At 45.3% G+C, this 12,198-nt stretch overlaps 1 protein-coding gene across 3 annotated transcripts in view; it reads right to left on the reverse strand.

Annotated features, from left to right (window-relative positions):
• Positions 1 to 12,198, reverse strand: part of LOC311227505 (GRAM domain-containing protein 2A-like) — a 42,394-nt gene that overhangs the window by 6,472 nt on the left and 23,724 nt on the right. For 2 of the 3 annotated variants that reach the window (XM_084313186.1, XM_084313187.1), the window contains exons 8-11: positions 6,671 to 6,736; positions 4,488 to 4,575; positions 3,904 to 3,969; positions 2,788 to 2,887 (exon numbers count right to left, since the gene is read on the reverse strand). In XM_084313186.1, coding sequence (XP_084169312.1) covers positions 2,788 to 2,887; positions 3,904 to 3,969; positions 4,488 to 4,575; positions 6,671 to 6,736 — 320 coding nt within the window. The remainder of the gene's footprint in view (positions 1 to 2,787; positions 2,888 to 3,903; positions 3,970 to 4,487; positions 4,576 to 6,670; positions 6,737 to 12,198) is intronic. The other variant, XM_084313188.1, reaches the window with a different exon arrangement.

Below are 12,198 nucleotides of genomic sequence, written 5' to 3' on the forward strand. Positions count from 1 at the left end.
ATTAAAGAGATTTGCACTACATTCATACAGTACCTCATTTGCACCCGACCCTAAGTTTTGTACCTCATCAAATTTCTGCATTGTACATCACTGTTACTCATTTTACTCTGTATTGTATATATGTATATTGACATTACTTACTTTTTACTTACTTCTTAATAACTTTTATTTGTTTTACTTACTTTCTTTTTACTGTATGTAGCACACTCTCATGGGCTCATACAGAAACAAGCATTTCATCATAAAGTATTCTGTATTTTGTTGTGACAAATAATAAACAAACTTGAAACTTGAACTTGAACACGCAACATGGCTCAAGAGCCTGGACAGAGACACAACTGTACCTGCTGTGAGCGTTCTAGAACAAAAGGTCCGATAACTGATCTGCAGTATGTACTGTAGCTATCTGGCCATCTCCCCAGGAATCAAAGCCTGGCTAAACACCACCACGATCCTCTCCTAACCCATCCAGACAGGCAACATACCAATCGGTGTTGTCGTTGGACATCGAATACATGTGTGTTTGGCCTTTTCTACACAATTAAACGCGCTGCCCTGTTGAAATGGAATATTATAGACGTGTTTTGTCTCTGAGAACGTCGCGGCACAGGACCGATTTAAGGGGTCATACTTTTTCTTAAATCTTTGAGGGGCACATTTTCACATTTTCTACATTGGCAGAAGCACAGAGCGATAATACCCAGCAATTATCAAATGTCTTAACTCTGAATATACCTGTACACCCCTCTGTATTGCTGTTGAATGATGTTTTTGAGTTCGCAGTCCCTATACAGCTAAAGAGATTAGTTTTATCTGGTATCACAGCGGCTAAAAAGCTGATAGCATCACGATGGTTTCAACCGGAAAAAAATTGTAGGAAGGTTTGGATTCTTACATATCTCGATGTGATATATCTAGAAATATCCACAGCAAGGATTTTAGGTGTCAGTGAATCCAAAATTGCAATGTGGTTAGAAGTGGTTGAGAGAATAAAAGCTAGCATATGAATTGTAGTGCCTGGTAAGGAGCGAATGATAATGGATGGATTATCCAAGTGGGGGTCCGGGGGGGGGGGGAGCAAGCGAGAGCATATGTGTGTAGGTTATTAGATAGCAAGTATTAGGTATATATCTCGTATAATACATTTATTTAAATGGTGATTTAATTGGATGTGTACTGTTAATTAATGCTTGTATATCTAATTTTATGTTGTTATGTTTATGTGTATGTTTAAAAAAATAAATAAAAAAAAAATAAAAAAAAATTACACTTATGTATGTGTGCTGGGGGGTAGAAGTGGAGACAGAAGGATGGTGATGAAGGTAGATGACAGTAGAAGGTAGATGTACAGTAACATTTACATTTACATTTAGTCATTTAGCTGACGCTTTTATCCAAAGCGACTTACAAGTTCTGTACGACAAGTCATCAGGAAGGGTACAACTCTATCAGCTGAGTAACAATGTAAGGAGGAGGTTACTCTCAGCAGGGGTGTAAAGTACTTGAGTAATTGTATTTTGTTACAATACTTAAGTACTGTTTTTGGGGGATTTGTACTTTATTCGAGTATTATTAGATTTGTATACTTGTACTTTTACTCAATTACATTGCAGAGAAGAAAAACATACTTTTTACTCCTTACATTTAAAATGCAGCCCTACAAAGTACAAAGTACAAATCTCGCAGGTCCAACTATTTAAATTAGTATATTTGTTTCTCTGGCCGAACTAACGGTAACGTTATTAATCCTGCGGCCGCGCTTTATTTAAAAACAGCCAATCAAATCCCCATCAATGGAAAATGAACCCGCCCACACCCATGCTGATTGGTCCTTGTGCAAGACTAGAAAGTGGGGATCTTTGATTAAACACCTGCTATCAGAAGAATAGACAGTCAGAAAAAAAGTTTTTACTTTAACCTTTCAGTACTTAAGTACATTTAAAGGTAGAAACTTTTTTACTTTTACTCAAGTGTGTTTTTAGCCAGATACTCTGACCTTTACTTGAGTAAGATTTTGAGACGGTACCCATACTTTCACTCAAGTATAACTTCTGGGTACTTTTTACACCTCTGACTCTCAGTACAAGGTAGATGTGCGGTAAGATGGTAATGATTTATGATTATGTATGTGTGCCTGCCATATGTGTGCCTGCCTATACAGTGTTTATACATGTATAGCTTTGATTTGTCCCTGTACACTGTTTTAATTAAAACAATTTTTTTATAGATGCACAAATGCCTAGAGAGTGAATGTACAGAATATGTTTTAAACTGTTTTTATATTAGCTTTAATATCCTTCTATTTTTCAGTTTCTTTTCTGGCTTAAACATCTAGCCCAGGGCCTACAACTGAAAACTATAGCAACCCTGCTAATGTTGGCATATTTACATAGTTTTAATTTGTATTAATTTATAAATGTATAAACTGTTGGGTTGATATGCACTGTCCCTGATCAAATAAACTGAGTAAACTAAACTAAACTAAGGTAGATGTACGGTGAGGTAAAGGTGTACGGTAAGGTAGATGCACGGTAAGGTAGATGTACGGTAAGGTAGATGTACGGTAAGGTAGAGGTGTACTCAGTAGGTAGATGTACGGTGAGGTAGAGTTGTACGGTAAGGTAGATGTACGGTAAGGTAGATGTACGGTAAGGTAGATGTACGGTAAGGTAGAGGTGTACTCAGTAGGTAGATGTACGGTAAGGTAGAGGTGTACTCAGTAGGTAGATGTACGGTAAGGTAGATGTACGGTAAGGTAGATGTACGGTAAGGTAGACATGTACTCACAGTAGAAGGTAGACGTAGAAGACAGCACTGAGGTTGCCCTCCCCCCTCATTAAAAGGAGTGACGTGACTTTCTCAACGAGGCTCCAGATCCACGGCGCAGCTGATTGGGTTAAAGAAACACCAAAAAAACAGAAAGAATGTCAGATAATTGTTCAAGATAAATCTCTGTTCCTTGTGTGTGTGTGTGTGTGTGCAGGGCCGGACCTTGCACATTTGGCGCCCTAGGTAAGCTTCACCACTGCCCCCCCCCCCCCCCCCAAAATAAATCAAAACATCTCAACAGTTATACAGTAAAGTACTGCACCTTTATTTATTCTAAACAAGAACACCCCCCCCCCCAACCTCTTAACTTGCTTGAGCGCCAAACCCGAGAAAAGTCGGGTTTTCATTGTTATTTCTTTTATTCGATATTTCCATTCATTATCCATCCAGGTAGCCTTTTCCATGTCGGACAAGGGGAGCGGTTGTCCCGATCGGCTTGAGGAGGGTCAAATGCTCCAGATGGATGATGTGTGGCGGATTATGTTGGCGACATGATCGACACCAATACTGGGACTCGCGATCAGATAATTGGAATATTCTTTTTGGCGCACATCCTAGTCAAGGTAAGGGCTATATGATATCAATCTTGCGTTGATCAAAGCATGCCTTCATTGCGATCCGAGCGTATGTGTGTAACGCTAGTCCAGAACGTATTCCATTGGTGACGATCAAAGCATCAAAAAACTACCCCCCTGCCCCACCCTTTCATGCATTCATGATGGAACATAATACCTATCATATGCATTTGATCTTTTAATTGTACCATGTGTAGGGACAAAACGCCAATGCATTTAGTATAATACACGTTGGGGGCTATTACCAGCCTCCCATGAATGACCCTAGACCGCTCTAAAAACATACTTATATTCACCACGGTATAAAACGGTAATGTATCGATGAAAAAATTATTTCTTTTTCACATATTGAACGATAGATACTCGATGACGCCTGTAGGAAGCTCGGCCCCTGCGTGTGTGTGTGTGTGTGTGTGTGTGTGTGTGTGTGTGTGTGTGTGTGTGTGTGTGTGTGTGTGTGTGTGTGTGTGTGTGTGTGTGTGTGTACATGCATGCATACATGTGTCCTCATCTAGGGGGGTACTTCTTGGAGTGGAGGAGCACTTTCCAAGGACCAGAGAGGCGTCTGGAGAAAGACGAAACAACCACTGACATTTCTATTCTATCACCAAGTTATCACACAAACATTGCGACAACGTGAGCTTTCTTTTACGAAGACCAATCCGCTGGGTATATTCCTCAGAGATTGATTTTGCAATTCGCTATTGCCTAGAGCAGGGATTCTCAAACTTTTTCATACCGCGACCACATTTTATTTAGGATTTTCTTTTGGGGACCCCACACATAATGTATCGCATAATTTCAACGTGGAATTAAAAGGAATATCAAAATAAAAGCACACGTTGTTGAACTCGATCATGCATATTTATTAGAACATTTTATTACAGCACTATGTTATCAATACACATTTATAAAACGAGGCATATTTAGACAGAATATGTTGCCAGAACGTAATTTTTTTGATTATAATAATTTTTTATTGCGAATGCGCAAGAAGGTACCCTGCCCTGTCACCTACCCGCGACCCCAATGGGTCGCGAGCCGTAGTTTGAGAACCACTGGCCTAGAGGTAGTTCTCCTCACCTCCATTGGGAACTGGAGAGAAGCCATTGTCCGTGTCCATGTCTCTGCTCGTATCCATGCTGTCCTCGTGGCTGGAGCAACAGGAGAGCTGTGGACAAGGTCAAAGTCAAAGTTATGTTTATTGTCATTTTTTCATTGAAATGGAAGCACGAGATACAGTACTCAGGTCTCAGTTATAGCCATTTGAACTAGATATATACTAAATAAATAAATACTGATCCTCATGGCAGACATACGAACTGATTCAATAAAAATCCAGTAAAAACGAATCATTCAATAAAAACGGTCAATAAAAACAGCGAATTGATTCAATAGCAAACTAATCCATTTCAATAAAAACCTAGTCTAATTCAGGAAAAAACTGATTTAATTCAATAAGGCTAATATGATTAACTGATTAAAAGATTAAAAGAGATATAGGTGCCATAAAGTGCTACAGTGCAGTGTGCAGATGTAATGGAGGTCCGTGTTGTGAAGTGACTGTGGCAGTCAGCGGCACTGCGAGTTAAACTCATTTCCCCTTAAAAGAAAACTCCAACATTTTGGGAAATTTGCTTATTTGCCATCTACCCTGGAGTTAGACAAGAATATACATACCTTTTTCTTATCTGTGCATGCAGTAGGAGTAGGAAGATGTTGGGAACTAGGCTAATGGAGGAACCTACTTCCATTGACTGATGCTAAGCTAGGCTAACGGTGCGCGTCTTCCTACTCCTACTGCATGCACAGAGAAGAAAAAAGGTATGTATCTTCTTGTCTAACTCCAGGGTAGATGGCAAATAAGCTAATTTCCCCAAATGTTGGAGTTTTCCTTTAAAAGACACATAGACACATTACCAAGAAGTGAATTCATCTCTTGCTATAGCGGTCTATGCTGTCGCCCGCAGTGCGGCCGACCCGGGTTCGAAACTCCCTCGGGCATCGAAACTGTAACAACGCAGAAGGAGTAACTGCGATGAGTTGCGATGAGCTGTTCAGTAGTCTCACAGCAAGGTGGAGTCGAGACGGTTGGTGGTTGACCCGTGTCTCGCCGTGTCTGCGGCACCTTTGACCATTCACTGTTCGAAGAGCGCTGTATAAGGAACTATAGACACTATAGTAACAACTATGCTGACGGGTGTAATGATCTCAATACAGAATTGAAAATGTTACAAAATTATCTCATCCTCTTCCATAGATAAAATGTTTTATGTAGAGTAATTATAATTATTTATTTTCTTTTAAGGTCCAACATGAATGTTGTTTACATGTTGCGATTGGATAAATAAAATGCTGGTGCTCTAGTGCGACATCTAGTGGCTGAATGTTATCTATAGCACCTTTAAATAAAATGTTCATTGTTTTTACGAATTCATTGACTTTGAAATCAAGTAAAACATCTTCGGAGCCAAACCAAACTGTGTAATACAGCTCTTGAGTATAAATACATTCGAATGTGTGAAGAATCGAAAATGGAATGAAAATTACAAATTACGGTCGTCAAAATCGACATTCGTATCCGAACATTCACGTCCGTATGGGTCACTTGACTACTGCCCAGCAATCTGGTCAAGTGCAGCAAAAGAATATCTCAACAAACTTCAGATTGTGCAGAATAGAGCAGCTCGTCTTGCACTCGGGTGCTCTACGAGAACAGGTGTAGACCAAATGCATAGGGATCTTGCGTGGTTGAAAGTAGAGGACAGATCGACACGCAGCCTACTAACACTATTCAGGAATATAACTGTCTGAACAACCAAGCTGCCTGTACTCAAAAATAACCTTTTCCCAAGACAGACATGAGCACAGGACAAGACAAGTTACCAGGGGACATGTTTCAATTCCTCTACCGAGATCAAATGCAATGAAAAGAACTATAGGGCCATCTCACAGTGGAATAGGTTGCCATATATAATTACTCAAGCAACAAGCAAAGAAAGCTTTAAAAAGCAAGTAAAGAGGTTACTTTTGGGTACAGGCACAATGCTTGATATATAACATTTAATTATTTTACTAATCATTTTGTAATATTTTGGTATAATGCTAATGTAATGAGGTGGGTTGGGTTGGATGGGTGTGGGTTAAATTATGATGTTTGTTTGTATTTATTGTTTTCTGGTGGACCCCAGGAAGAGTAGCTGTTGCCATTTGTAACAGCTAATGGGGATCCAAATAAACTTAAACTTATTGGTGCCGAAACCTACCGTGTCCTGATCGCCTCCATTATCGCCGGAGGAGACGTGGGCGCTGCTGGTGGGACTCTCGCCCCGCTGCAGGGAGGGAGACACAGGAGACACTTCAGACTCACAGGCTCCTCCCTCAGGGAGCGGTGTGCAGCGGTGTAAAAAGTACCCAGAAATTATACTTAAGTGAAAGTATGGGTGTACCGTCTCAAAATCGTACTCAAGTAAAAGTCAGAGTATCTGGCTAAAACACACTTAAAAAACGTTTCTACTTTTAAATGTACTTAAGTACTAAAAAGAAAAAGTTTCTGACTGTATATGTTTCTGAAAGCAGGTGTTTAATCAAAGATCCCCGCTTTCTAGTCTTGCACAAGGACCAATCAGCATGGGTATGGGCGGGTTCATTTTCCATTGATGGGGATTTGATTGGCTGTTTTTAAATAAAGAGCAGCCGCAGCATTAATAACGTTAACTGTTGAAGTTATGTGTTATATACGATTGCATGTAACTGCTTAACGTTAGGTTATGACTATAACCAAGTTCTGTTAGTATAGCGACGCTCGGCATCGCTCTCTGCACTATCTCGCATACGTGCACGCGCACTGAATAAAGACCACAATGTACCTTTAATCCCAATATTCGTCTGACCACACCCCTATCAGCTTACCCATATAAGCAGGGGTGGGGCCACCCACTCGCCTCCTTCCCAAGCTTTCGCCACAAGGCGAGGTCAAAGGCTGCAGCGGCGTCGGATGCCGAGCGTCGCTATACTAACAGAACTTGGTTATAGTCATAACCTAACGTTCTGTATCGTATCGCTCTCGCTCGGCATCGCTCTCTGCACAAGGGAGGCCGAGCGAGAGCCAACGGCCGACAAATACACCCCGCTGACAGCCCCCCACAAACCATCAGAACAGGGAGGGCCGAGCCCCCCCGACCCACCCTAATGGCGGGCACCCCCCCTATTAGGGGCTTCACGGGAGGGCGACGGACCCGACCGTGCGAAGAGGCACTCAAGCAACTCAACGCACAGGGTGAGCAGACCGTGGCTTGACCCCACGACTACACACACGCACAACCCGCATGCCACCCGGGAACGAACGGAGGAACAACCTCGTTACTGCCCCCAGAATCACGGGGTCAAGGGCAAACCCAACCCCGTGGCAAGGCCGTAGCAGCGGAGCACGAAGGAAGACCCAGACCCACCAAAAGGACTGGACTCCCTAGAATGGGGGCCCGGAGAAGTCCATGATGCCAGCATCAAGACCCCACCAGGTGGGCACGTAGTGCCCCGCCCCCCACATCGCCAGCGTATTCGGACAAAGGCCCCTCAGTTACTGCACCTGGTATTCCCAGGCGGAATCCCATCCAAGTACTAACCAGGCCAGAACCTGCTTAGCTTCCGAGATCGGACGAGATCGGGCGTGTTCAGGTCGGTATGGCCGTAAGCCGAGCGGGCCCCGTCCCCCCAACAGTACACCGCCTGGCACACTGACCCTGCAGAACAGACAGTCAGCATGGCCGTAAGCACACAAAAAAGGTTAACCAACGGAAGCAGGCAGCGCACCGGGGAAAAACCAGGCAACAGGCTGTTAACCCTAGCCTGGAGACTGCGGACGAGACAGGCGCCAGAGGGGACAGCTGAACACAGCTGCCCCGGCGGAAGGGGCGTATGCTGGCGTTGTTGCATGACCAAGCCTCCATTTAAAAACCCCCACCCAGAGGGGTCGAGGCAGAGAAGGCTGACACGATTGGCAGACGTCATGAACGTGCAGGGGCACCCTCAAACGGTGAACCCGGGAGTTGACACTGCACCAACACACCAGGGAATCAACCACCTCGGTGTTACCCAATGCGGTGGTTGTTCCTATAACCCCTCAAGAAAAAACTCCAAAACACACCTGCGGGTATACACCGGCTATACCGCAGTACAAGTGTTTCAGTTTCCAAAAAGGGTTAACCCAGGCCTACGGGTCGCAAACATCACTTCGGACCGGGCCTGGCGGTACGGGAAGCACAGGGTCACCAGAGGAGGTCAAAAAACCACCCCCACAGGCCCCTCTTCGCCATGCGTGAGAGAGGAGCGAAAAATAATGGAGAACCAGCCCCTAAGCACACCGTACTTGGTATTCCCAGGCGGTCTCCCAACCAAGTACTAACCAGGACCAACCTGTGTAGCGGCTGAGATCCGACGAGATCGAGCGCGTACAGAATGGCATGGCTGTAAGCCATGACGACAGTGCTGAGTAAAAACATACCCAACCAGGGTCTCCATAGCGCTTAACCCTGTGACACCCAGACCGACCTGGCATTTTTCCCCCTGAAAAAAGCCCAAGTCCCTCAGGGTACCAGAACAGCAGATCTGCATCCCCGGCGGACAACGGGTTCAACTGATCTGGACCAGCGTGACCAGAACCAGTCCCGTGCCCTAACCACGCCAACATGCCTACTCCAGGAGAAGGGCAGATATGCGTGTTGATCTTAACATGAAAAGAAGGCGCCACCCAGACGTTCGGACGAACCGCGCCTGGTGGCCCACCCCAAGGGCGTGAGACCCCACCACATATGTTCAGATCCATCCCGTCATCATCCCCCAGACATGAACGAGAATCCGTCGACAACCCACCCAGGTCATGGGATGTGGTCGTCGGAAGAGGAAAAACCCCCATCTCAGTTGCTTTATAAAAACGCTGTTTCAACCACAAGCAACCAAGGCGTGCCAGTCAATCGCCTGTTTACAGCGAGCTAGCACTATACGTGCGTCGGGACACACCCCCATCAATGAACAGGCTATTTAGACCTGTCATTGAATCCCCAAGGCGCCCAGGGGAACGACAAGAGGGGTGTGACACTCCCTAACTCCAACACTTCTGGAATAGAAAGAAGGAAGCATCAACAGTATGTATCCCAGTCTACACAGCCGGGGTAAAAAATGTTCACATTTTTACATCCCACCACCCTCCCATAGGAAAGAGACGGGGATCCCCAGAGAGACTTCCCACGCGAGCTGTACAGATTGAAAAGAATATATTGCACCTTGAGCCATGTAAAAAACTGGTTTTAGGGCCTCCGGGGAAGAGGCACTGAACCCATACACACTCAATAAACGAATTGAATCGAATATACATACAATAGAAAAGGACCCTTCTAGAGGGTCCACTCACTTTGACAATCTGAGGAGGAAGGCTCTGTACTCTGATGGAGGCTTCCTCACATGGAAGAAGGAGTCCGAACTCACAGAAGGCCTGAATAGGCGCTTGGTGAGGAGGAGCCCTGACCACCCCCCCTGAAAACAGATCCATCACATGGACCTGAACAGCACACGGAAGTCCTACCAACAGAGACGCGCACGGTGACGTACTCTATGGCGGGGGAATTCCTGCGGTGCACACGCCCAATATACCAGGCCGTGGGACCAGGAACTCCCTCCCCCCCCCCCCCCCCCCCCCCCCCTGTAACGTGCCGAACCGCCACGTGATGGGAACCTTGAAGGACAGGGGGTGTACCACCGACCGACAGAACAATGGGGAGAGGAAAGGTTACCAGTTCACCCCTTTACGACCCCACACCCATGATACGATGTAACGACAAAAAGAGAATATGACACAGTCATAGTCAGCTCTATGAAGCGTTTCACAGCTCCACACAGCGCATGAGCTAACCTGCTATCTGATTTTTACTAAGGAAAAACACAGAATAGAGAGGGCTCTAAGAACCCCGGTCCAACATACACATGTGCTTCTGTGGCCAGTACAACCCAGTTGTAGGTCACATGACACACACAACCCATCATCACCTACAAAAAATGGCAAAAAACACTCAACAGAGGAACGCCGTTTTTTTCACAATGAGAGAATACATCATTCTTGATTAGTATCGACCACAGGCCTTGCTAAGCACACATGACAGCAACCAAACCAATTTCCCTTTAGGAAATAGGTTTCTCCAGCAGATTTAGCACAACCTCAGCAATCAAGCTAAGAGTTACATCGTATCCCTACCACACAAAAGACACAATTAATGCACAACATGTCTGATAGGAGGATGAAAAAGTCCCCAGGGAACCGGGGGGGAAACACAATCCTCCTATTTTACCCTCAATACGGCCAGTTAAAACAGGAAAACCTGTTAATGTGTGAACACACTGTTCATTGTCATTACAGTCTGAGAAAGAACATTCTTTTACTCACTTGTCACCAAGCACAGCTTCATAGGTTAGTTACCTTAGTAGCGAGTACACGGTACATATAAACACCATGATGTTTCTCACACAACAACCAGATCATTACATCCCGATTTTACACGGAGAAGCTAACTGCCAGTGACAAAAAACAGCTCACACATAACCCGCAACGTATCCTAAATGCATTGCAACAACACACGTTTTGGGAAAAAACACCGTTATTCACAATACATTTAGCAAAGTAAAACCAGAAGACGTGTTATGAGGTCTGGTCAACCCCGTTCCTACCCGGAACGCAGATCAGCGAAGTGCAGTCACAGACACCGTAGGAACACAGCCGCTCCTGTGTTGTCCGAACTGGGTAGCGTCACCGCCCCAACCCGTACTACAGTCCCCCGTTGATGCAACCTTGCCGTCCAGGCTCAGGGCAGGGTCGACGAAACATCCCCTGTCAAGGATGACGTCGCGGTCAAGAGTGTAAAACATGTTAAAATCAAAGCACGTTCAACAGAATAGCATCAAGCTAACGGCCGCTCCAACCGTTCGGGTGCTACTGCTTCTGCTTGCGAGACGCCGAGCTAACCATGCACGCGATCAGAAGCGAGCTCACGGCGGCGCGCGAGAAGCTAAGCTACCCCGCGCCAGCCATGGCCTATCGCAGCAAGCTAACGTTACCTAGCGACCACGACATGCTAGCCCCGCAGCTAACAGCTGACCGGCTAATAGTAGGCCCTAAGCAGGCCATGCAGCGATCCAGCAGGCTAACGCAGCAGTTAACAGCTGACTGGCTAACCGTAAGCTAAGCAGCTATCAACCGAACATGTAAACAATGACATAACACTCACCCAGACAGGCCGCCGTTCTGAACCTCTCCTCACTGTTTAAGAGAACAGAGAAACAAGATGTCAACACTGCTTTACAACGGTGATTTTACCAACACCCGACGGAATCAGCACAATACCAAACTGGCCTGTGTAGCTGATTTGAACATGGATCTGCCGCTATCGCACATCCATGCACATATCCCCTCGTGAAGGAATACTCTCATTTGGATATGAAAGATGGGGCCTTAACACGGTGACAGAGAGATGTCCACTCGTCCAGAACACACAGGGATCACCAGTGTTAATGGTCGCGGCCCACTAGTTAAAACTATAATGGTCTTCAGACCAAGACCTTCTGTCGCCTAGGTGGCTGAACAAAGGACCCTAGCCTGGGGCCGGTTTCCATAAACATTGTCAAGTAGCCCCCATAGCACTAACAGACAAGTGGAGCCTGCCAGCAAAACACTACTCACCCAACCTGGAACGCACCGCTTCTCACAACAGCGGCATGTCCGACAGTTCAGCTGTGGCCTGACAGGTTT

This window comes from Notolepis coatsorum (assembly GCF_963971535.1).
Source record: "Notolepis coatsorum genome assembly, chromosome: 4".
Classification (NCBI taxonomy): Eukaryota; Metazoa; Chordata; class Actinopteri; order Aulopiformes; family Paralepididae; genus Notolepis; species Notolepis coatsorum.